The sequence below is a fragment of the Pongo abelii genome, chromosome 2 (genome assembly GCF_028885655.2).
Source record: "Pongo abelii isolate AG06213 chromosome 2, NHGRI_mPonAbe1-v2.0_pri, whole genome shotgun sequence".
Lineage (NCBI taxonomy): Eukaryota > Metazoa > Chordata > Mammalia > Primates > Hominidae > Pongo > Pongo abelii.
In genome coordinates this window covers 207,108,282-207,134,444 of record NC_085928.1, presented here as the reverse complement: position 1 = coordinate 207,134,444, position 26,163 = coordinate 207,108,282, and the positions used below count along the sequence as shown (strand labels likewise).

The 26,163-nt window shown below is 49.6% G+C and overlaps 1 protein-coding gene and 1 long non-coding RNA gene across 2 annotated transcripts; one reads left to right on the top strand and one right to left on the bottom strand.

Moving 5' to 3' along the window:
• Window positions 1-2,649: 2,649 nt before the first annotated feature.
• NRROS (negative regulator of reactive oxygen species) lies at window positions 2,650-24,755 on the bottom strand. The gene is made up of 3 exons (XM_009239689.4): window positions 24,528-24,755; window positions 10,008-10,128; window positions 2,650-4,887 (listed from the first exon to the last, which is right to left on the bottom strand). The coding sequence occupies exons 2-3, from the start codon at window positions 10,113-10,115 to the stop codon at window positions 2,917-2,919; spliced, it is 2,079 nt and encodes a 692-aa protein (XP_009237964.4). The 5' UTR covers window positions 10,116-10,128; window positions 24,528-24,755; the 3' UTR covers window positions 2,650-2,916.
• Window positions 13,617-16,255, top strand: LOC134761121 (uncharacterized). The gene is made up of 2 exons (XR_010139396.1): window positions 13,617-13,756; window positions 14,577-16,255. It is a non-coding gene; the product is annotated as an uncharacterized LOC134761121 (long non-coding RNA).
• Window positions 24,756-26,163: the final 1,408 nt, after the last annotated feature.

Here is a 26,163-nt window from a genome sequence, read left to right as displayed (position 1 = left end):
TGGATCCTTGTGATGGAAAACACTAGGAAGGAAAGCCCACAGCCTTCTAAAGTCACAGTCACAGGCAGGGCTGGGGCTCAATTTGTCATCCTCCCCGGCTGGACCCCAAGGACAGAAAGAGTGAGTGGTCAGCTACATGGTGTGACTTGAGGGGCTTCAAAAGTCCTGCTGAACCCCAAACTATCTCCCTGACTGCCCTGAGTTTCTGTCTGAAGTTTCCATCATTTGAGTCATTTCTTTGTGCTAAGAATTTGCTTCCAGAAGTTGCCTGCTAAAATGTACATGCTGGCCGGGCGCGGTGGCTCACGCCTGTAATCCCAACACTTTGGGAGGCCACGTGGGCAGATCACCCTGAGGCCAGGAGTTCAAGACCAGCCTGGCCAACACGGTGAAACCGTGTCTCTACTAAAAATACAAAAATTAGCTGGGTGTGGTGGCAGGTGCCTATAGTCCCAGCTATTCAGGAGGCTGAGGCAGGAGAATTGCTTGAACCTGGAAGGCGGAGGTTGCAGTGAGCAGAGATCACGCCACTGCACTCCAGCTTGGGCATCAAAGCGAGACTCAGGCCAATAAATAAATAAATAAATAAATAAATAAAATGTACATGCAGCCATAAAAGGATATGGGACTTACTTTTCATTCATTTTGTTTGCTGAACGTCTCACTTCCCTTCTTAGGTTTCAAGAACTCTGCCCCCTCATAAGAATTTGGAGGACACGGAGCCTATCTTCTGCCATAGACACCTCGCCAAGGGGTACAGCATTGCCATGCCAGTCCTTCTTGTACTCAGGGCAGGGGCACGTGACCCACGGTCAGGAACTGGTGACGCAGCAGAATTTGGGGAGCGTTTATTTCAGCAGAGGGTGGCAGGGGTGGCTGCAGCCATGCTCCCACAGTTACTGCTCATGGCATGGTTTGGGCTGAGGTCAGGAGTTCGAGACCAGCTGGTCCCAATTGCTACACAGCATGTTCTGTTCCTGCCCATTTTCCAAGCCTGTTCCTCAGCCTTCCCGAGAGTCCAGAGCTTACCAATATTCTCTTACTAAATGTGTAAGCTACTTAAATCAGACAGAACCGTCTTCAGTTGCATGAGACTAAGAACACTGCCTGATACCAGAAGTGACGCATTAACTCAAGAGAAGCCGTCAGTGCACCAGCCACAGATAGATGCATTTGTCTAATTAGCTAATTGTCACATTAGGAAACAGCAGGACCCCAGGGAAGGGTTTTGTTGATGAGGAGAGGAAATCAGGAGAGTCTGGTCTGATGTTGCGTTGGCTGATGGGACTTGCCCGGAAGGCTTCAAGGCAACCTGAGAGACATCCACGGCACTCGGCCGGGCGCAGTGCAGGAGGGAAAGGTGGGGCAACGGCAAAGCCTAACAGGACCTGCCGCTAATGCTATTGAATGTGGGGCCTGAGATGGCCTTGTTCAAACCTCTGTAGAGCATCCAAGGGAAGTTTCTGCTTTGTCAAAGTAAGACCACCGATTTTATCTCTTTGATTTGCCTAAACATTTCTGCTGACAGTTAGTCTGCATGGTAATAGCTATCAGTTTGTGGGATTTCTAGCCTCTCTCCCTCCCCATCCCTCCCCCATTGCATTTAATTCCTTTATGATTTAGTAAGCAGGGATTAAAAACTTTGAGGACAGTGTAAATTCTAAACTACCAAAGGACGGGGGCTGTGTCCTTGTTATCTTTTCTCTCAGAGAGGAGCACAGACAGTGTTCATCAGTCATTGAACAGAGGGAGAAGGGAAGCTAAGAATCCAGTGAATGCAGATACTGAACATCTGCTAAGAAGTTGTAAGCTATTTTTTGTGAAGAGTTAGGAGGGTTCACAAGTGAGCAGAATTCATTCCTTTCTGCATTCCTCTTTACTTCCCTTCAGAATGAGGACTGTCTCTGGCAGTCGGCTTACTGACTGGATAGACTCGGGGCCAGTTATTATTCTCTTAGTTTCTCCACGGAAGAGTCATGTCTGTCTGCCAGAGACTCTGGGTATGAAGCCAGGGCACCTGGAGAGGGCCCAGCTAGAGGTCCATTATTTTATTTATTTGTTTATTTTTTGAGACGGGGTCTTGCTCCATTGCCCAGGCTGGGGTGCTGTGGTGTGATCTCAGTTCACTGCAACCTCCGCCTCCTGGGTTCAAGCAATTCTCCTGTCTCAGTCTCCCAAGTAGCTGGGATTAATTACAGGCGCCCGCCACCACACCCAGCTAATTTTTGTATTTTTAGTAGAGACGGGGTTTCACCATGTTGGCCAAGCTGGTCTCGAATGGCTGACCTCAGGTGATCCACCCGCCTCAGCCTCCCAAAGTGCTGGGATCACAGGACCGTTCTGACGGCAGTGGCCAGTCACACAGCAGGTGAGAGACCTCATCTTATGATCTTATGTCAGATCCTCCAGCTGTGCTTTGAAATTCTTTGTTGTTATTGTTGTTGTGCTATGAAATCCTTGTCCCTGATGAATCCCCAGGGCACTGACTCACCATCTCTAGCACCTGCTCTTGGAGTGCTTTTTCCAGTAGGTTGCATTGAATTGCTACCCTTTCGGCTCCATGGATGTCACCAAGGGGAGGACACCACAAAATAATCCAAGGGAAACCACGAAGGAACAATAAAAAAAAACACACACACACAGGCTGCATTTAATTTAAAAAATATGAGACACGTTGCCTTTTATTTCTAAAAAAGTCACTTAATAAATATTTTACCAAGATAATAGGATGAATTATAATGATGGAAAAAGAACTTGGGCGGTGTGGGGGGGTGGACGATGAGGAATGGAAACATGTTAAATTTTAATTGAAACTTCAATTCGTCAGACTTGGCCTCTGCATCACATCTTGAAAGCCGGCAGAGAAAGCATCCTGTTGTGTGCAGACCGAATTTCGAGTCTTGGCACACAGCCAGGTCAGTAAACAGAGGACCAGTGGCAGCGGCTCTTGATGACCTGAAGCAGAGGCTTCTTAAAAGTGAGGACGATGACAGTGCAGGCCACCAGCAGGGTGAGGCAGCTGGGGAGGATGAGCACGAGGTAGAGCAGGCCCAGGTCCAGCTGCTCCCACTTGCAGTCCCGAGGCACACCTCCGGGCAGCTCCGTCACACGGATGATCTTGGAGGAGAGGTTGCAGGTGACCAGGGCCCAGTCGGCCACCGTCTGCCCATGCTGCAGGGCCCCCCAGCCGTCCACCCCACAGCAGTCATATGGATTCTGACTGAGGTAGATGGTCCGCAGACCTCTCGAGAGCTGCTCAGACACAGCCTTCTGGGGAAGGGCTGTGAGCGAGTTTCTACGGAGATCCAGGGTCTCCAGGGCCAGGCTGCCCCCAAACCTTGGGAAGGTGGTCAAGCAATTTCCCGACAGATCTAAGTCCCTGAGATTCCCAAACCCAGAGAAGTCCAACGCCATAAAGCTGGAGTGGAGGCCCATGTTCCTGAGAGACAGGACCTGTAACATGGGGGCAACATCCCGGAGTGGGGCGAGGCTCCCATTCAGAACCCCCCAGTTGCTTGAGAGGTCTAAGTAGGTGAGGGAGGTCCCTTGGAATGGGCAGTCTGGCAATGCCCCCAGCCCACAGCCCTCCAGAGAGAGGCTCCTTAAAGATGCCATATTCCTGAAATCCACACAGCTAGGGGGGCCCACCCGGTCCGAGGCAGCTGACAGGGGACAAAGTGAGATCTGATTGTGGCTCACGTCAAGTGTAGTGATGTTCCTGGCATTGGCGAAGAGGCCAGGGGGGACGCCCAGGAGCTGGTTGGAGCTCAGGTTGAACAAGCGCAGGCTGCCCAGGCAGCTGGCCAGCCCCGGAGCCAGGTGCAGCTCCGACAGCTGGTTGTGGCTCAGGTCCAGCTCGGTGAGCGCTCCGGGGGGCTCGTGCTCCCGAATGTGAAGCGTCATCAGGCAATTCTGGTTGAGGTTCAGGTGGGAGAGGGAAGGCATTTTCCTCAGGAAGCCATCTGGCAGGTACTGGAACTGGTTCTGGCTCATGTCCAGGAAGCGGAGATCTGCGAGGTCGCTGGAAGAAAATTCTTCCCAGAGGTTGACGGTGGTGATGTTGGTCACATTGCCGTCCACGAGGAGGAACTGGGCCACCATCTCCCTTGGCGACGAGGTGTTGTACAGGTCCCGGTAGAAGCCCATGTTGTTGTCGCGCAGCAGGAGGGTATGCAGCTTGCTGTACTGGGGCAGCAGCGGGAAAAACAGCAGCTGGTTGTGAGACAGGTCCAGCGTCTCCAGCTCAAAGGCAGCCTCTCCCCCGGTCGCAAGGAACCACTCCAGGACGTTGTAGCTGACGTTGAGGAGCCGCAGCTGCGTGAGCCCGAAGTCCACGATGCAGGGGAGGTTATTGAAGGCCAGGTTGAGGTGTCTCAGCTCAGTCAGGCCATCAAAAGCGCCTCCCTCAATCTCAAAGATGTAGTTCCTCTGCAAATCCAGCTCCCGGAGACGCTCCAGGCCCTCGAAGACAGAGTCGTCCAGCCGCATGATGGTGTTCCTCGCCAGGGACACGGACTGCAGCGAGGAGAGGTTCTGGAGCATGAGGGCTGCCATGTCCTCCGTCAGGGAGTTTCCTGACAAGTCCAGCCTCCGCAGACCCGGCAGGGCGTGGAGTGCGGCTGCCGTCTCTTTGTAGTTCTCCGAGAGGCAGTTGTCCCCCAGGACCAGGCTGCGCAGGAGGCCTTGCTCCTGGAAGGCGCCGTGGCTGATGCGTTCCAGGTGGCAGCTGTGCAGGCTGAGGCTCTCCAGGAGAGAGTAAGGCTGGAGGGAGTGATTCCACAGGGTCTTGAGAGGGTTGGCATCCAGGATGAGCATCCGGGCGTGGGGCGGGAGGCTGCTGGGCACCGAAGCAAGGCTCTGCCCTCGGCAGTCAGCGGCTCCACCCACCTGCGGCCAAAACCACACTGGTCAGCAGGGAGGAGGCCCAGAGGCAGGCATTTATGCACAGAAACTTAGTTCACTTATCAGACTGTCCCTGTAACTGCTGGGGATGGCTCTAGAGATGTTCATTTTAAAAATAGGATAGACAAGGCCAGGCACGGTGGCTCATGCCTGTAATCCTAGCACTTTGGGAGGCCGAGGCAGGTGGATCACTTGAGGTCAGGAGTTCGAAACCAGCCTGGCCAACATGGTGAGATCCTGTCTCTACAGGAAATACAAAAAACTAGCCAGGTGTGGTGGTGGACACCTGTAATCCCAGCTACTCCGGAGGCTGAGGCAGACAATTGCTTGAACCCAGGAGGCAGAGGTTGCAGTGAGCCGAGATGGCGCCACTGCACTCCAGCCTGGGCGACAGAGCAAGACTCCATCTCAAAAAAAAAAAAAAAAAAAAAAAAGGACGTGAGAGCTTTCACCATCCTGAATTGTACAGGGAAGTAAAGTGGGTCTGGAGGGGAGAAGTGAAGAGCCAGTGGCCGTGCTGGGACTGGAGCCCAGGGCTCTGAAAGCCCAGTTCAGTGCTTTTCCTAAACAGGGTTCTACTCTGATCATGCAGAATAAGGAGGCAGGAGAGACGAGGCCACCCTGCTCACACTGCAGAAAGCACACGTGCAGGATACTTTAATTCAGCCCCGTGTTTTGCAAAATTGGCAAAAACAACCATCAGCCATAGGATGTCATTTAGGTGTCTAGGACAAAAATGATTTTTTTGTTTTTTGTTTTTTTGAGATGAAGTCTTGCCCTGTCACCCAGGCTGGCGTACAATGGTGTGATCTCAGCTCACTGCAATCCCTGCCTCCTGGGTTCAAGCAATTCTCCTGTTTCAGCCTCCCAGGTAGCTGGGATTACAGGCACATGCCACCATGCCCAGCTAACTTTTTTTGTATTTTTAGTAGAGACGGGTTTTCACCATGTTGGCCAGGCTGGTCTCGAACTCCTGACTTCAGGTGATCTGCCCGCCTCGGCCTCCCAAAAGTGCTGGGATTACAGGCGTGAGCCACCGTGCCTGGCCAGAAAGAAGTTTTAAGTGATAAGATAGAGGAGCAATGGCATTCCTTTGTACAAGTTCGTCAGTAATACAAGGGCAGTGGTTGCCTACAATTGTGGGCTCAATCCCAGAGGGCAAGTGCAGCAGGGCAACAGAGGAGGAAAATCCCGAGAGAGAGGTTAGAAGAAGCACAGGTTTGGAGGACAGACTCAAGTCTGAATCTCGGCTCTACCACCACTAGCAGTGGAATTTCTTGGACCCTCGCGTTCTTTATCTGATAATTAAAATAAAGCCTTCCAATAATTAAACATTGATAGCATATTGACATATGGAAAGCTAAACTCTTCTGTCACCTCAGCCTCTGTCTCAGAGAAATACCAGTCACCTTCTGTTCCATGTCTTTCTGGATCTTTCCTAAGATATTACCTACCTTTGTCTAAAAAACAAAAATAAGACCATACTGTGCAAACTGTTCAGTAACCTATTTTTGTCCCCCTGTCAATAACATATGACAGAGTTATTGCCTTGGCAGTACAAATAAATGTGATCATAATCTTTTTAGGAAGCATATGCATTCATTTCATGAATAGCACAGTGGTTGAGAGCAAGGGTTCCAGGGTCAATGCTTTTGATCAAATGGGTGACCTCTGGATGGTTACGGAATCAAAAGAGACCTCCATTACCCTGCCTGTAAAACCGAAATTATACTCGTCATTTTTGCATAGCTTTTTTTTCAGGATCAAGTGTGACTGTTTATGTGAAACACATTTACTGTGCTTAATAAATGTTAGCTATAATTATTAGGATGATCTAATTAATCATCTCCTATTGTTGAGCATTTGGGTTTCTCTAATTTCCAGATGAACATTAGAAAGGATTTGCCAAGTTCTTTCCACATCCCCCTTCCCTCTTTGGTATTTTGATTTGGATTGCCTTATAATTACAAATTACTCTGGAAGACAGCTTATATCTTTTTTTGTGTGTGTGATGGAGTCTCACTCTTGTCATCCAGGCTGGAGTGCAATGGCGCCATCTTGGCTTGCTGCAACCTCTGCCTGCCAGGTTCAAGCGATTCTCCTGCCTTAGCCTACCAAGTAGCTGGGATTACAGGCGCATACCACCACACCAGGCTAATTTTGTATTTTTAGTAGAGGCAGGGTTTTGCCATGTTGGCCACCCTGACCTCAGGTGATCCACCTGCCTTGGCCTCCCCAAGTGCTGGTATTACAGGCGTGAGCCACCGCACCCGGCCAGGTGTGTGTCTTTGTGTGAGTGGGTGTTGCGCTCCTCCCTGCGTGCGGACTCACTGGAGAATGTTGTGGTCAGGGGCTTTCTTCACGCTATGGGGTGCTGTTCTACCACAGCTGCTGCAGTCGTGGGTCCCACCTCTGCAATTCCTTGTGGCCCCGCTGAAGTGATGTAGAAGGACCCTATGGCCATCCCAGAAAAGCTTACCATGTCCACTTTCCTTTTCTTTCTTTCTTTTTTTTTTTTTTTTTTTTGAGATGGAGTCTTGCTCTGTCACCCAGGCTGGAGTGCAGTGGCTCCATCTCAGCTCACTGCAACCTCGGCCTCCTGGGTTCAAACGATTTGCCTGCCTCAGCCTCCTGAGTAGCTGAGATCACAGGCGCCTGTCACCATGCCTGGCTAATTTTTGTATTTTTAGTAGACACAGGCTTTCATCATGTTGGTCAGGCTGGTCTTAAACTCTTGACCTCAGGTGATCTGCCTGCTTCGGCCTCCCAAAGTGCTGAGATTACAGGTGTGAGCCACCACACCTGGCCAACGTCCACTTTCTAATAAGGTCAAACGGATAATGTGATGAGGGCCAGTGGAGGGCACCCAGACTCTCCAATTCTCAGTCCTCAACTCGGAAGAGCCGCAGGAAACCCACTCTTTGGGCTTCCTGGCAGTCAATTCTCTGCTCCTGCCCACTGGGCCAGAAAGTGTCAAGCAGAGGGTCTAGCCTGGACTCCGAAAGGCTGTTCATTTATCTCTCCTCCTCCTGTGCCTGGTAACCCCTGAATAACTACTGTGTAGTTAATCCTTTATTGCCTCTGTAAGAGAATGCTGGAGGACAAACATAGCAGAGATTAATAATAATATGAGTGATAACGGATAAAACGCATAGCACTGACTACCTACCAGGCACTGTCCTGAGTGCTTTACATGTATTAACCCATTTAATCATCAGTCAAGATAGCATGATGTTACTGGTAGATGTTATTATTACGTATATATTCTACAGACGGAGAAACTATGACCTAGAGTGGCCCCAATGTCACCAGCTAAGGGTGGGGCTGGGTTTAAACCAGGCCAGTCTAGCTCGTAACCTCTATGTCATATTGGAATAGACTCTAGCACAGTGGTTATAGGTTACCACTAAAAGAGGTTAAAAACCGTGACAGCTATGCTTTAAGAATACGTATTTGAATGTAAGTGTTAGCCCTGACATCCAATTTGTCTTCCCAGTGCCTAGTATATAATATGGCTCAAGAAATGTTTATTAAATATGTGGGGTTTTTTTGGTTTTTTTTGAGATGGAGTATCACTCTGTCACCCAGGCTGGAGTGCAGTGGCACGATGTCAGCTCACTGTAACCTCTGCCTCCCAGGTTCAAGCGATCTTCCTCAGCCTCCCGAGTAGCTGGGACTACAAGCACGCGCCACTATGCCTGGGTCATTTTTGTGTTTTTAGTAGAGACAGGTTTTTACTATGTTGGCCAGGCTGGTCTTGACCTCTGACCTCGTGATCTGCCCACCTCGGCCTCCCAAAGTGCTGGGATGACAGGCGTGAGCCATGCACCCAGCCTAAATATGTGTTTCTTGAGCAGACTTTTGATATCATTGTTATATAGATGAAGGGGAAAATTACTGGAAATTTCTCAGTTTGGACCCAAGTCTATTTTCACATCTAGGCTGAAAGCCCTAGAGAAGGCACCTGTAAAGGCTTGGGTATCCACCCTCTGGATCTTCTTAGCCTGAGCGTGGTCCAGGCTGCTGCTCTGCAGTGCAGCATGGCAGCAAGCCCTCCCTGCAGCTACATAAGCCTTAGAGGTCGACTCGTCCACAAACTCCGAGGCAGGCTTCTCCAGCTTTCATGCACCTCACCCAGAGATTCTCATACCATTGGTGCAGCTCAGTCATCCAGTTTTTGTTTTGTTTTGTTTTTTTTGTTTCTTTTTTTGAAAGAGTCTCACTCTGTCACCCAGGATGGAGTGCAGGGGTGTGATCTCAGCTCACTGCAACCTCCGCCTCCCGGGTTCAAGTGATTCTCCTCCTTCAGCTTCCCGAGTAGCTGGGATTACAGGCATGCACCACCACACCCAGCTAATTTTTGTGTTTTTAGTGGAGACGGGGTTTCACCATGTTGGCCAGGCTGGTCTCAAACCCCTGACCTCAGGTGATCTGCCGGCCTTGGCCTCCCTAAGCGCGGGGATGACAGGTGTGAGCCACCGCGCCTGGCTTTTTTTTTTTTTTTTTTTTTTTTTTTTAAGACAAGGTCTGGCTCCATCACCTAGGTTGGAGTGCAGGGGCATGATCTCAGCTCACTGCAACCTCCACTTCCCAGGCTCAAGCCATCCTTACCTCTCAGCCTCCCAAGTAGCTGGGACTATAGGTGTGTGCCACCACACCTGACTGATTCTTGTATTTTGTAGAGATGTGGTTTCACCATGTTGCCCAGGCTAGTCTCCAACTCCTGGGCTCAAGTGATCTGCCTGCCTCAGCCTCCCAAAGTGCTGGGATTACAGGCCTGAGCCACCGCACCCGGCCTGAATCATCCAGATTTTTAACAAGTTGCTCTTGTTCCAAGAGGCTGCCCTAGGCTGGTCTCGGATGCCTCCTATCCTCGGCAGGCGTGAGAAGGGTGGGGCAGGGACTGCCTGGCTCTTCCCAGGCAGCATCTTAAAATCCTGTGGTTAAAGAGCAGCTGCACATGGCCCCGTGCTAGGCAGGCACAGAGCGACTCAGCCTCCTTCATTCTCTGCGCTTCCTGATGGACAATCCGTCAGCTTTCCGAATGGACCAAGCCTTGTCGGGACAGGAGCAGCCGACAGATCAGGGTTCAAGGGAAAACTCACCAACTTGCAGCCCCCCTGGGAAGCTGCTGTGGCCGTTCCGCTTCTGTCCCTCCAGTCCACTGCCAGGAAGTGAAAACCCAGGCAGAGCCAAAGGGGCAGCAACTCCATCTCAAGGGCAGCCCTGTTGACAGAGAGCAGGGAAGAGGTAAGTCAGAGAAGGGCATCCCAGAGGGCTGTTTGTATTCTTGAGAGAAGGAGCCAGTTCCAGTTCTATGTGGTCTTGGAGCTCCATAGAGGTGCAGCCCACAGGTTACTCAAATACCTCCATTTAGCCAAGACTTCCAGCCTTTCACTGAAACTGTTGACAAGAACTCAATTTTCTTTTGCCTCTACCACTTGATGGACGGGTGGCTGAACGCTACACTTCAGTGAGTCCAGCACAGAAGGGAGAAGCAAAAAGCTTGAGTGACCAGGCCTCCAGTCACCTGGAGTTTCCCATATTTTGTAATTCTGCTGAAGTTTTCCTGCCTCCAGTTCCAGTCGGCCTGATGCATCCCATGAGCTCGGTAAGTACTTGCTGAGTGAATGAATGAACAATTGGAGAGTGGACTGGGACGGAAACACGGATGGGGGCCTCAGTCCCACAGAGTTACTCATCAGCTGCTGATGTGAGGCTGTTACAAAAGCGTTGATCTCTTTGGTTAACTCATTTGACTATGACCCTTTGAAAAAAGAGGTTTGATATTTTGCTTGGACACGGGGAAAAACGGAGGGGAAAATGAAGAAACAATCTTTGGGTAGAATAAAGGTGGTTAACGAAACGTGGTTGCCAGCCCGCTTGCCTGGCCAGTGCACACAGAACAGCAGTAATGAGAAGGCTTGAAGGTATACACGCACCAGCAGAGATTCAGAACTAAGAGGAGCCATAAGGGAAATGCAATATACTCATCACATCTGCCAGGTGAACAAAGGCCCAGAGATACTACTCAAGGTTGTGGATGAATTTAGTGGCAGGGCTAAGAGCAGCCCTGCCTCACTCCCCGAGCTCCGATGAATGAGCAGGGCAGTTTCTCCCAGCAGCGAGGCTGCACTCACTGCTGCTCTGCTGGGGACCTGACGCCCAGTGTATGCCCCCAGCTCTGCCTTCTGCAGACCCAGAGACAAGAGCTGGCCCCAGCATTCCATCTGCCCCCTTCCTTGACACCTACCGGAGGCCCAGTGTCTGTCCTCCCATCTTCTCCTGGGCCAGCGGCACCAGCTCACCCTACCTGCTCGCTCTAGCCACTCAGGGGCCTCCTCTTTCCTTTCTTCAAATGCATTTAGGGATCTTGAAGGCTCATTTTACCTTCTTGATCAGATTTGAATGCTCACCAGTGCAAACAGACTAATTGAAGAGCTAAATGAAACCGGGTAAGCCAGCTTTCACTTCAGGCCAGGCCAACTCCCCTTACTACAGAGAGAACTTCCAATGCAGAATTCACCAGAACTTGCCACACACTGGGAATCCCCTTCCAGACCCACTTCTGCCTCTGCACCCACACAGGAATCATTACGATGTGGCTGGCACAGGGGAGAGAGGGCAGAAGCAGAAGTGTACGGGTTCCTGACCTCAGGATCCCCCCAGCACCCTTCCCCACCCCCACGCCCCTGAAACCTTGGATCACCACCACTGCCCACCATGAGATAAGTTTGCACAGTTTCAGATTTAGTAAATTACAAGGCATCATTTCAATGCTAGATACATCCTTATACTAACAAATTGTTTATCTGACATTCAAACTTCACTGGGCATCCTGAATTTTATTGAGGGGAGATGGGGAGGTAAGAACCCTCCCTTCCTCCCTGGCCGCCTCTGACAGGCGTGGGGTGGTACCTGCTGCTGTGACTCCGACCTTTCTAGAAGAGCCAGCCCTGTATATTGAAGAACTGAATCTAGACATGTAAGGGGCAAGAGTGCAGGTCCTTCAGTGAAAAGGTAACCTTCAGACTGGAAGGCAAGCTAGGCTTCGTGTCACACTCAGGATGGGCATTTTAATTTATGGGTCATCAAGAATTTTGCAAGTTTAAAACATATCCTCTCCTTCCTCCTAAACTCAGCCAACCAGCCCAGATAAAAACTCTTGCTGTGGCCCTGGGTATAGCTCCTTCTGGCAGGAAGCAGCAGGATATCATGGGAAGATCATGGAATTTGGAACCAAGCAGACCAGAGTTTGAATTCTGCCTCTGTTATTTGTTATTTGTCCTTCAGGAATTCTGACAAAGTCTCCAAGACTCAGAGAATCCGTCTACAAAATGGGAGTAATAATAATTATTCCAGAGTTGCATGAGAATAAACCAGTCTCATGAATGTGAAAGGGCTTTGTGGCTGTAAAGGTAGTGAGTAACACAATTATTAATTATTACTTGTGAGTTCCAAACACCAGTGAGTTGACTGAGTGCTGGTTATTCCTGTGTAATCTCCAAGGTAGTTCAACAGCTACACAAAGTCTAAAACAAAGGCTTGAGTAGTGTGGCTGGAAGGATGAATTATACCAACTAGACGTGTAAAATGTATGCAGGAAGCTTCCATTAAAAACTCTACATTCATAAATTGCAGAGCAAGGCTAGCCCTGGGCACAGATGACTATGCTGGCTGACAGTGGTTTGTCCCCAGAGCTGCGCCTTCCCCTTCCCTGCTCTCCTCAGTGTGGCAGGGCTCTGACTTCTGAAGGTTCTGAATCTCAAACTCTGCTGTCACCTGGCCTCAAACTGCTGTCACCTGCCACAAACTCTGCTGGTTTAGTCAATGGAAGACACTCCTCCTGGGAGGTCAGACAGCAGAGGGCAGAAAGAATCCAGCGTATTTCTCTCCCTTCCTCTGCCTTGGACACAGACATCCTAGAGTTTCTTCCGCTGACCCCTAGGCTCTGGTGACACCACCTCCTCCTCTTTGTTTTTGTTCGTTTTGTTTTGTTTTTTGAGACAGAGTTTTGCTCTTGGTGCCCAGGTTGGAGTACAATGTTGCGATCTCGGCTCACTGCAACCTCTGCCTCCCGGATTCAACAATTCTCCTGCCTCCGCCTCCCTAGTAGCTGGGACTACAGGTGCCTGCCACCACGCCCGGCTAATTTTTGTATTTTTAGTAGAGATGAGGTTTCACCATGTTGGCCAGGCTGGTCTCGAACTCATGACCTCAGGTGATCCACCCGCCTTGACCTCCCAAAGTGATGGGATTACAGGTGTGAGCCATGGTGCCTGGCCCACCTCCTCCTCTTGTCCTCACCCTACCTAGGTGAGGATAAGAAGCTTCCTGAAGCTGCTCATCGCTGTATTGACTATTCATTTGCTGCTTGCTTTCTCAGCCTTTTCCACCATCTGTTGCCACTTTCTTGCATTAAATATCCTCTGTCTTAAATAATCTGGGCAGTTTCCGTTTCCTGGTTGGACCCTGACTAATACAATCATGTGAGAATGGCCAAGACCCAGTGCTAAATTAGAAGTATGTAATGACTGTAAAGAATTAAAAGGCTTTCAAAATAGTGACCACTGAGGTTGAGAAACACTCTTCCTAGAGTGTGTAGCTGCAGAGAGCTTCCTCAGAGCCATGGCACTGCAAAGAGTCCAAGATAAACAATCCTCTTGCCATATCTCTGCAAAATCCCGTGACTCATCCCCTGCGCGCATAGGACTGCTTCCTCTCCCCCCACACATCCTCAGGGCTGAGGACCACGCCACAGCGCCTGCAGCTGTAAGAGGGCATCTAAGCCAGCGTGTACCCAGCATGCAGGAAAGGTGGAAAGCCCAGCCGCTTCCCAAGGGGCTGCCAGCTGGTGAGTGTTCCTGGGACCCTGAGCTGCCTGTTGCTCCTGACTTGACAAGGTTTGGCCCATTTGGAACACTGCCGCATTCTAACTAGTTCTCATGGAATGCTGTGAGTCTACTCCATAGCCAGCCTTGTCTATGAAGATGTGGTGTTGCTTTTTAGGCAGAGAAGACAACATGATTTTCTGCCTCCAGACCTGGTCATAGTAAGAAAGTGGTAAAAAGATTCATTCATAAAAACAACATGAACGGAGGTTGTATTCTGCAACAAGAGAATGCTGACAGTGAGGAAGAAGAACATATAGCCGCTGCAAAGAGTCTCCTTTGTTTTAGAAATTATGTTTGTTTGCGAACAGGTGCGGTGGCTCACACCTGTAATCCCAGCACTTTGGGAGGCCAAGGAGTGAGGGGTCGCTGGGTCTCAGGAGTTCGAGACCAGCCTGAGCAAGGTGGCAAAACCCTGCCTCTCTAAAAAAAAAAGTACAAAAATGGCCGGGCGTGGTGGCTCACACCTGTAATCCCAGCACTTTGGGAGGCCGAGGCAGGTGGATCACCTGAGGTCAGGAGTTTGAGACCAGCCTGGCCAACCTGGTGAAACCCTGTCTCTACTAAAAATACAAAAATTAGCTGGGCATGGTGGCGGATGCTTGTAATCCCAGCTACTCAGGAGGCTGAGGCAGAAGAATCTTGAACCCAGGAGGCAGAGGTTGCAGTGAGCCGAGATCACGCCATTGCACTCCAGCCTGGGCAGCAGAGTGAGACTGTTTCTAAAAAAGGAAATGCTACAGAGTAGCTCAGATCTGAATTTTGCTATTGTTTTGTTTTTAGAAAAGGATGCCGGATTTCTACTATTCAGGTGCACGCTGGATATCTGAATTGTTATCCCGGCCAGAGTGACAGCCTCTCCTTGTTGGGGCTGCTGGGACAACTCACCATCCCCACCCCCACCTCCCCTGACTGCTACTATGTGAGCAGCTGCTGCCAGAGCTGGGACCGGAACCTCTCTGCTAAAGGCGCTCTGAGCAAGTGCCATACGTATGTTACCACGTAGTTAAGAATTTTCTCCTCAAAGTAATCAGAGAAGCTGAAAAAGCTTTACGGAAAGAGGTCTCCTGGAGAAAGTGGGCAGCTCTCGGGGCACTCTATGGTAGAAACAAATATTTCTCCCTGGGTCTGGGGGAGGGCTCTCCAGAGGCAGACTGCGCACAGGTGCAGCGTGTAAATGTGTGACAGCGACACTCATGGACACACAAGGGCACACAGTGCCAGATGGAGGGCTCCATGAGAAAGGGGGTCTGCCTTTGACTGCGAGAAAAAGAGCAATTGCATCTGGGATCCGGGGGAATGGGAAGGGCAGCTGGTCACAGACCACCGAGAACAGATGATACAGAACAAAACCAACCCCCAGTCTGTGACCACTTCCAAAAGTCCCTTCTCCAGGAAGCACTGGGAAGTCTCAAGCAAGCAGCTCTGGTCTCTCTGATTCTTAGCAAAACATTAGGATGACCTCAGCTTTCACCAAATGTCCAAACTCAACACCCCCATGGTGAGAGCTCCTGCCATTCTGAGCCTCTGAGTGTGGTGCCTTAAGAAACAGGGTACTGTCCTGGTGGAACGCCTGCCAGAAACACTTGCCCTGAATCCAGTCATGAGGAAAGCCTCTGACAGATCCGGGCTGTAAGACATCCTGCAAGGTAACTGGCCTGGACTTCTCAAGAGTCAGTCTTCAAAATCAAAGAAAGGCTGGGGTGGGGCTGGGGGTGGCTGTTCTAGATTACAAGTGACTAAGAAGCATTTAACCAAGTGCAGTGAATCAACCTTGAGTGGATGTTGGAATTTTTTTTTTTTGAGACAGAGTTTCACTCTTGTTGCTCAGGCTGGAGTGCAATGGCATAATCTCGGCTCACTGCAACCTCCGTCTCCCGGGTTCAAGTGATTCTCCTGCCTCAGCCTCCTGAGTAGCTGGGATTACAGGCATGCACCAGCATGCCTGGCTAATTTTGTATTTTTAGTAGAGATGGGGTTTCTCCATTTTGGTCTGGCTGGTCTCGAACTCCCGACCTCAGGTAATCCACCCAACTCAGCCTCCCAAAGTGCTAGGATTACAGTCGTGAGCCACTGAGCTGGGCCGGATGTTGAATTTTAAAGAATCTCTAACAGAAAAATATGAGACAATTGGGGAAATTTAGATAGGCACTAAGTGATGAGTTTTCAGATGCGCAGATGATATGAGGTTATTGATAATGTCTGCAGGTCGGATAACAAGCCTGTGGTTATGTAAGACATCACCTTTATTGTTAGGAAATGCATGCTGAAGCACTTACAGGGAACTTTCATGATGTCCGTAATTTATGTAACCTACCTTCAAATGGCTCAATAGAGACGGTAAAAAGCAAAATATTACTACTCGGTAAATTTAGTATTGTACTTTCTTGTAAACTTTTCTGTAAGTTTTAAAGTACTCACATTTAAAAATGAGGAAAATGAAATAAATGTTCCTGAAAAGAGATGTTAAATTATGGTAATCTTTGTCCCCATATTTCCAGGAATTATTAACATACCTTTTTCAAACACTCTTCTCAGAAAGGTGCTTAGGAAACATTTGTTATGTTAAAAATGGAAATACAGGTTGGGCACAGTGGCTCACACCTGCAATCCCAGCACTTTGGGAGTCCGAGGCGGGTAGATCACCTGAGATCAGGGGTTCGAGACCAGCCTGGCCAACATAGAGAAACCCCGTCTCTACTAAAAATACAAAAATTAGCCAGGTGGCCGGGCGCGGTGGCTCACGCTTGTAATCCCAGCGCTCTGGGAGGCCAAGGCCAACAGATCACCTGAGGTCAGGAGTTTGAGACCAGCCTGACCAACATGGTGAAACCCCGTCTCTACTAAAAATACAAAAATTAGCCAAACATAGTGGCAGGCGCCTGTAATTCCAGCCACTCGGGAGGCTGAGCCAAGAGAATCATTTGAACCTGGGAGGCAGAGGTTGCAGTGAGCCGAGATCAGACCATTGCACTCCAGCCCGGGCAACGAAGTGGGACTCTGTCTCAAAAAATTTAAAAAAAGCAAAGAACTGATTGTGATCTTTGGTAAATTAATACATTCCTATATTTTGAAAAAGTAAATATTCAAATGGTGGATGCATTAACAAGAACTTGAAATTGAGGATTAGAACAACAGACATTTAGAATTGTGATGTGTGAATTCAGAGCTTGTGATTTGCTTCTCTAGCTTTCTCTTAATAATGAATTTGTTAAAATATAGACAATACAATGGTTTTGACTTTTTCCCCCCTAAGAACTGTCTCACACCCTGCAGGTAGAACAGAAAATTGGCACACTTTTTCTGAAGAACAATTTAGCACAATTTATCAAAGACCTTGAAAGTCTGGATTCTTTTTGATTCAATGATTCAATTTCTAGGAATTTATCCCAAGGAAATACAATGTACATAAAAATATTTTAAAAGGAATATTCATTGTAACATTAGTAATAATAATAAAAAAGTGGAAACCATCAAAAGTCCAATAATGGAAGCACTGGCTAAATAAGTTGTGATAAAACTACATGATAGGAATGACGTGGTGTGATAAAAAATGCTTTGCTAGCAATATATTGATTGACGCAGAAAGATGTTCATAATAAAATAATATCAAGGAAAGGAAAGTGTAAAGCAGAATGTGTAGTATAATCCCCAAGTTTGCTAAAAGAACATGCAGGCCAGAGAAGTGAAATGAGAGGCACACGGCGGCTTGGCGAAGGCAGTGCGATGGTTCCCAGCACTCGTTAAACGCAGATCTCCGGTTCCCACCCGAGCCTCGCACTCCTGGTCAGCTTGGGCTCTACCGGGGCTTGTGGCAAGAGACTCTCTGGGAATGGATGAGGCTCTGCCTCCACCTGGAGGGGGATTTAGAGGCGACAGCAACCCTTCTTCCCTTGGGCCCTTCCCACAGCGACTCCAGACAGCCAGTGTGAGGAGCCTGCTTTGAGCACCTCCCTGCTCAGCCCTCATTTCCTCAGGGCCACAAATAAGCCAGCTGGCTTCCCTACGTGGTCAGCATCAGCCTGGTAGAGCCAGCAGAGGTCAGTTCACCTCGTCCTGTTCCATGCCCACAGGCTGCATCTGGCCACAGGTCTTAATAAATGCAAACCTGCTCCCACTGGGAGGTGACACCTCGCCCTTGCATGCTGGTGGTGACTGGTGGTGGGTCCTCGGTGTCACCTTTCTATAGGAGAGACCCACACAATCTCTGCTGATAGGTGCTCAACCGCATAACGCATTAGCATCTGATTTCCCTTCAGTATCACAAGTTTGTTGCCTCTGCTCACTTCTGAGGGAGTGACTACCTGCCACCGCCCTTCTCGATAAGAAGGGGCAGGTGGGACCTGTGTAGAGGAAGGGACCCTGGGCTGGGGAAGGAGACCTGGGCCCAAGTCTGGCTCCTTCGCTCTGGTGGTGGCCATGGAGGACAGCACTTGCCTTGATGGCCTCACAGGGTTGTGTCGAGACTGAATGGGACACTGTGTGTGAAAAGGCTTTGTCAATATAAGGGAATGTTTGGACTTCAAGTTCAGTGCGGGGGGACCCCACCAAGGCCTGCAGGAGGACACTCCCCCACTGGAGGGGGAGAGATGCTTTCTATAGTGAGACAAAGTGGTGTATTAATCAAAGGGAAAGCAGAGTTCCTCTGTGCAAACAGCAAGCTGGTGTTGAGGGAAATATAGTGAAGGAGAAGGAGCTTTCGTCCCTTCTCCCACCCCTGGGAGCTGCAGCGTGTGGACCCTGGGATGTCCAGGGGAGAAGAGAGCACCCAGGGTCCATGGTAGACTGTGGGCAGGGATTTTTTATGGGTGATGACAGCGGCTTAGTGGCCACAGTGGGAAAACAATGAAAATATATCCCCCCCACCCCGACTACTGGGTTTCCTTGAGAAAGTGTGCAATTGAAGAATGAAAGGATATGAATTCCTGACAAGAGGCTGATTCAAAGGTCAATTCAGTGGTGTTCGAGGTCTGCATAATTGCTCCCAGATTCTGTCCAGGCTCTTCACTGTGACAGCTCACGCTTACTGAGTGCTCACCTTGGAACACGGGCTATACCAGGTACTTTACATATAATTCCCACAAAAATCCTAGCAGGTAAATGTTGTCATCTCCATTTCACACTTGGTCAATGGAGGCTCACATAGGTTTAGGCCATATAGCTAGAGAATGTGAGAGCCACAATTCAAACCCAGGTCTGTGACTTCTGCATCAACTCAACCTCAATACCACAAGCCCCAGCCACCCTGGTTTGCCTGCGATCCTTGACTAAATCACGCATGCCCACACGCTCTGTCCTCTGTGGGAAAGGCTCTTTCGCTGGTCTTGTTCGCCTGCAAAGCTCTTATTCATCCTGCCAGGCTCAGTGCTGGTATCACCTCCTCATCACAAACTAATAGTTCAGTGGAGCAATAACCCAGTAATTCATATGACAGTGGATTACAGGTAGTTACAGTTCCTATGGAAGTTTTCTAATTTCTTATTATTTGTTTTTTATGATCATGACAAGGAATGTGAACAGTTACTAGGTACTGTTAGTCATTTAACTTTTCCTCAACAACATACATCTATCCATCTATCTACCCTTCTGTCCATCTTTCTTTCTCCTTTTTTTTTTTTAGAGGTCTTGCTATGTTGCCCAGGCTGGAGTGCAGTAGTTATTCACAGATGGAATTGTAGCACACTACAGCCTCAAACTCCCGGCCTCAAGTAGTCCTCCCACCTAGGGCTACCGAGTAGCTGGGGCTACAGGCACACAGCACCACCCACGCTACCTTTCTTTTTTCTTTTTTTTTTTTTTTTTGACAGAGTCTCACTCTGTCGCCAGGCTGGAGTGCAGTGGTGCGATCTCCACTCACTGCAATCTCTGCCTCAGGGGTTCAAGAGATTCTCCTGCCTCAGCCTCCCAAGTAGCTGGGATCACAGGCACCAGATCACCACAGATCACCATCACACCCGGGTAATTTTTGTATTTTTAGTAGAGATGGGGTTTCACCATGTTGGCCAGACTGGTCTCAAACTCCCGCCCTGGCCTCCTAAAGTGCTGGGATTACAGGCGTGAGCCACTGCGCCCCACCTGATCATGCATTTCAGAGTACATTGCAGTCATTGATATACTTTCCTTTAAATATTTCAGAATGCATATCAAGGGATTTAACTTTTTTTTTTTTTTTTTTTTTGAGACGGGGTCTCGCTCTGTTACCCAGGCTAGAGTGCAGTGGCGTGACCTTTGCTCACTGCAACCTCCGCCTCCAGGGTACAAGCAATTCTCCTGCCTCAGCCTCCCAAGTAGCTGTGCCATGCGGTGCCTGATATTCTGAACAGCACCCCTGAGTGTATCATGGGACCATGGTCTTCTGTGGAGACAAAGCAAGACGGGGGCTGTCAGAGGCCTTCAAAATGGCTCTAACATTCTCTAGCCAGAGAGCCTACAAGAAAACTGGGGATTTGGAAGGAGATGAGAAGCTGAATGGAAGCAGCAGCTTAAGGACCTGAGGAGGGGCCCAATAACTGAGAACAAGAGAAAGGCCATTGGGGGAGGCCCATGGGGAGGTCTCAGGGTGTCAGGCTGGCTGGTGACAGGGAGACCACTAACTTGCTGAAGTTGAAGGAGGTGGTCCAGGGCCAGGCAGGGAAAGCCCTGCTCCCCACTGAGCCTGCAGGGCCAAGGGAAAGGGCTCAGCCTTGGTGTCTGAGGACCACAGAGGGTGACCCTGCAGGGCCGAGGGAAAGGGCTCAGCCTTGGTGTCTGAGGACCACAGAGGGGAGACACTGCAGGGCTGAGGGAAAGGGCTCAGCCTTGGTGTCTGAGGACCACAGAGGGGAGACACTGCAAGGGCAGAAGAGACCTCAGGGATCAGGGCTGGAGCAGGAGAGGAGTGAATGACAGTAGGGAGGATCAGCAGGAGTCCGTGCCCAGTTGACATCTGAAATGGAGTGACATGAGCTTAGGAGAACACGATGTGTACCTCAGGATGGGCCTCTGCCAGGCACTGTGGGTGTGGGGCTGCCTGAGACACTTAGGTCCTGCTTGAGAACAGACAGGTGAAAAGACGGAGCCTTACGTGCTCTCTCCTGGGAGAAATCCCCTCCCGGTCCTTCTCTTTCTTGGAAGTGGCAGCAGAAAGTTGCTTGGTGCACACGGCGCAGCACCTGCCTTAGGCAACCTTTTGGGTTGGGGCTGGAGGAGGGGAGTCCCTGTGACCTCACCAGGCTTTGTGGCCGCATTGAGCCTATCCAGTACCAGCCTGCTCCTCGCGCCCACCTCGTGGGTGAGGACCATGACAAGGTTCCACTTCCTCCTTTCTTCACTCTGTTCACTCTGAAATCCCTCAGGCATTAAAGTGAGAAAAGACACATTGGCTTGGGCTCAGCACCTGACTCCATTCGCTCTGGAAGTTGGTTGGTTTCGCCTACTCACATTCATTTCTCCTTCTGGTAACAACTCCTCAATTCCCCTTTGAGAAAATCACCCCCTTTCTTTCCTTTTTTTCTTTAGAAAATGTTTAATTGTAGTAAAATACACAAAACATGAAAGCGATTATCTTTTTTTTTTTTTTTGAGACAGAGTTTTGCTCTTGTTGCTCAGGCTGGAGTGCAATGGCACAATCATCTCGGCTCACTGCAACCTCAGCCTCCAAGGTTCAAGTGATTCTCCTGCCTCAGCCTCCTGAGTAGCTGGGATTACAGGCATCCACCACCACACCCAGCTAATTTTTGTATTTTTAGTAGTGACGGGGTTTCACCATTTTGGCCAGGCTGCTCTCAAACTCCTGACCTTCTGATCCACCTGCCTCGGCCTCCCAAAGTGCTGGGATTACAGGGATGAGCCACCACGCCCGGCCGAAAGTGATCATCTTAACCATTTTTAGGTGTACAATTCAGTAGTGTTAAGTACACTTATACTGTTGTGCAACCAACCCCTTTCCTTTCTTAAAAAGTCTGTATGTTTGGGTCTGATCCCAGCTCCTGGTTCCAGGGTGGGGCCTATGAATAAGGCTGGGCCCGTGAGAGCACTCAATTTTCCTAACACAGGCTCGTCATAAAAGCCAATCCCACAAGAATCAATCCAAGGGCAGTTGCTAGAACTCATGGAAAGGAGACTTGCTCTTTCTGTTTCAGACGCCAAACCGGTAGGAATATAGTTGGAGCTGCAGGCAGCCATCTTTGCCACCAGCTCCGGGACTTGCCTGGTAAAGAGGCCCACAGAGAGGAAGGCAAAGCTGAGGAAAGGAGACAGATGGATTCCTGGCAATGCTGTTTGAGCATTTGGACTCAGGCATGCCTGAAACTATTGCCCATACACTTTTCAGTTATTTGAAACAATAAATCCTTTTTTTTTTTTTTTTTTTTTTTTGCTGAAGCATATTTAAGTTGGTTTTTTGTCATTTGCTACCAAACCAATCTATCTAAGAATCTGATTCTTGAACTCGGGTTTATTGTTGCACGTGAGGCTTATAAGATCCAAGCACTGATGTCCTTTCTCCTTCACGTCTCTGAGCTTTCAGAAATCATCACCTAACCTAGCCCTGAGCCCCATCACAGACTGACCACATGACATTTGTTTCATGATGAAGTTGAGAAAAATGGTTTGGGAGGAAAGTGAGTATAATAAAGAAGTTCCACCAAAGGCAAAAAAATGATAAATGTCACTGATGTGCAATGACACATCAACAAGCATCAGTGAGCACAGACATCTCTAAGTGTGTTATACACACAGTATGTCCTGAGAAAGACAGTGTTTTCAGTCGTGGTTGCAAGTCCACCCTCTCCTGACTTCTGAGGCTCTAAATGGATCTGCGCCTGATGTGAGGCACAGGCATTGTCCGTACGAGAGTCTGGTGCACAACTTTGCAGTATGGACGCACACCACAGCCAGAATGCAGGTTGTCATCAGTACTAGCATCTCTCTTCCAAAAGAGTCAAGACTAGAGACAGACAGGTCAATGTATTCTTAATGCACACCCCAGAACAAAGATACTAGGCATCTGCTCTGTGTTTTGGCGTCTACCATGTATGTCTGATCATCAAAGAGCAGGAACTCTTGGATGATGAATTTAAAAACTATGAGAGATTAAGTTTATATGTGTTTTCATGAAGTTCCCATGAGGTTACTCATTAGATGAAAGCTGGGTGTGGTGACTCATGCCCACACTCCCAGCACTTTGGGAGGCCAAGGCAGGAGGATTGCTTGAGCCCAGGAGTTTGAGACCAGCCTGGGCAACATAGCAAGATCCTGTCTCTACAAAAAAATTTTAAAAATTAGCTGGCATGGTGGTGTGCACCTGTTGTCCTAGCTACTCAGGTGACTGAAGCAGGAGGATTATTTTAGCCCAAGAGTTTGAGGCTGCAGTGATCTGTGATCGTGCCACAGAACTCCAGTCTGGGCAACAGAGCAAGAGCCTGTCTCTAAAAATAAATAAGTAAATATATATTTTTTAAAAAGTGCCTTCTTTGTGAAGCTGAGTTTGTTTTGTTTTGTTTTGTTTAACCTAAAGGCAGGAGTTAAGGTTTTTTTCCTGGGCCCATGATTCTATAATCTCCTTTAGGAACTCTCAGGCATACACATACAAACCTAAGGGGTGTGTGAGGAGAATAAATATGTATTATAAATGTAAAGCCCAGCAAACCCTCAGCATCCACAGGAACAGTCTGTGTGTCACAGCCGGCAGGTGAGGAGCACACAGGAAAGGATGGAGGGCCATAGACTCTGAATGTTTCTAGCACCCAGACTCCTAACAGGCTGTGCCCACCATGAAGAAGCCTCCAGTGGGGTCCCCTCAGCCCCTCCGGAAGCACAACAGCCCTGACCGGCCCTGTCCGGAGGCTCCATTCTTAGGACCCCGATCCGGCTTCCTTCAGTCCCAGCCACCAACTGGCACGTGTTCACCTTCTCTCAGAGGCAGCACAAAGCCACACCAGTGCCTCCTTACTTCTTTCCGTCTAGCTCCTGGGTACGTGGGGAAGTACGCTGACCCCTTCAGAAGCCTGCCCACATGGAGAGGCCAGGAGGGTTACGGAAGAGCATCCGAGTCTTAGTCGCCCTCTGATAAGCCACGGAGCTAAGGCTAGGCTAGGATCCAAGTCACAGAGCCCCAGTGAATCTCCCAAGGACAAACGTTCTGTGGGAGAAGGGGCTTTGCACATCTTCACAGCTGTATCCCCAAGGCCTTGGACAGGCCTGTCACGTGGACGGCATCTGTGAATAGGTGTTCCTGTTAACCAGTCTTAGTGTCTTCATCTATGAAATAGTGGTTCTCAATCCACGTTGTGGGACAGGGAAGGAGAGCCCAGTGCTCAGCATGCTGAGTGTGCACAGAGCGGTCTCATCATATCCAGCCGCCCAGCCCAGGGAGGGAGCATCTCTGTTCCCATTTTGCAGATGAGAAAACTGAGGCTCAGAAACCTTAACTGTCTGCTCACATGCTCCCTGCAGAGCCAGGACTCAAACCCACGTCTGGGTCTGAAGCCCTCGTGGTTTCCACTACATCGCACCACCTTTTTCAGCTCTAAGTGCTCCTGGAGGGAGGTATTTCCACCTCCACCCAGAGCTGCAGCCCCCACTCCCAGCACAAGAGCGGCGGCGCCTGGACGCAGCAAGCCACAGCTTCCTCGTCAGCCCTGAGCCGCGGGCCGCGGACGCTGACCTCCTACCACCCAACCTCGCTCGAGCTCGCCCACCTGGAGAAGGGCCCCGGCTGTCCCCCGGGGACGCCCCCACGCAGGAAATACTCACGGCTCCCGCAGGCGCAGGCGGCTCCGCGGGGCGCATCCTCTCCGGGGGCTCCGGCCTCCTCGAGAGCAGCCGATCGCGGGGCTGGGCTACCTCCTTTCTGTGGGGCATCAGATTATTTTAGCACTAGCGGAAGGAACAGACGGAAACTGAAGTCACATGGAGAGCGGGCTGCTCAGCGACTCAGCACAGGCTCACTCAGATCGGGCCTGCTAGAGGGAACCGCAGCGCGGGGCGCGGGGGATGGGGCGGGCTGGGGGAGCTGGCGCTGGAACACCTGCCGGCCTAGTGGCCAAGCAGCGGGGATGTGTAAAGGATTTTCCAGCAATGCTAACGAGGCTCCCCCGGCTTTCTTGCGTGGGTGCCTTTGCAGGGTTGGGGGTGGCCAGCTAGGGGACCCTTGCCTGTGAGGTCTGCTGACCCAGAAACTTTTCTACAAGGTTCCAGCCAAGGACCAAGCTGAGGCCGACTTTGGGAAGGGCGGCACCATTGTAAAGAGGGACAGCCTGTCGTCTGGAAGGGTCAGCCACTCAGCTAGTCTGTCTTTTTATCCACTCAGCTAGTCCTTGTGGATAATCTCCTTTACGGACCCTCACTGTGTTAGAAAGAAGGGGAACTGCTTTGTCGAGGACTGTCAGAGAGTGCCAAGAGCTTCTTGATCTTAGATTGCGTGGATGGGTTTTTTTTTGTACCTGATGTGTACAAAGTTCCCTGCCAGCTCTTGCCAAGAATTCAAAGGAATAAGGAGAATTAATAATATAGCCATCATCGAAGCAGCGCCAGACACTGTGCTAAGAGCTTTACATGCATTATCCCAGCGCTCCTGTTCTCGAGGAACTACTGTCGTCTAGAGAAGGTGAAATATTTACAGTGCCCGCTGCATGTAGAGTGACATGGACCACCATACTCGGGGGCTCAGACAAGGGGCCTGCAGTTCTGATCTCTCATTCCCCTTCAAATCTGGAATGTTGAAGTGTCCCGCAGGATTGGGTCACCTCTCTTATAGCCTGTGATTTGTGATTGTGTGTAGCATTGTCTATCCTAAGAGAACAGGAGCCAAATACTTTTCACTCCAAACATCTGGCACATTGTCTCTGCTTTCTACAATATTCACTCATGGCCGGGCACAGAGGCTCAGGCTTGTAATCCTAGCATTTTGGGAGGCCAAGGCAGGTGGATCGCCTGAGCGCAAGACCAGCCTGGGCAACATACTGAGACTCCGTATGTACAAAAAATTTAAAACTTAGCCAGACCTGGTGGCACGCACCTGTAGTCCCAGCTATTTGGGAGGCTGAGATGGGAGGATCACCTGAGCACAGGGAGGTTGAGGCTGCAGTGAGCCAAGATCACGCCATTGCACTTCAGCCTGTGTGATAGAGTGTGACTCCGTCTTTAAAAAAATAAAAATAATTAAAAAAATAAAATATTATCTCATAATGGTAATAACAATGGCACCAATGAAAAAGCTAAATAAAGATCAAATTGTTGCAAACCCAGGTGCTTGATTCAGGCCTCTTTCTCTCCTGTATGCACATTCTCTACTTCATGTCTTTTGTGTCTACCAATCTGTTGATAACTCCCCGATTTTAATTTCTAGCTCCAACATTCTCTTCCACGAGAGAAGATCCAGACTTGCATT

Coding starts and splice junctions, on each gene's coding strand:
- NRROS (XM_009239689.4), bottom strand. CDS start 10,115: ATGGAGTTGCTGCCCCTTTGGCTCTGCCTGGGTTTTCACTTCCTGGCA. Junction 4,888..10,007: donor CCCAGGGGGGCTGCAAGTTG/GTGAGTTTTCCC, acceptor TTTTGGCCGCAG/GTGGGTGGAGCCGCTGACTG.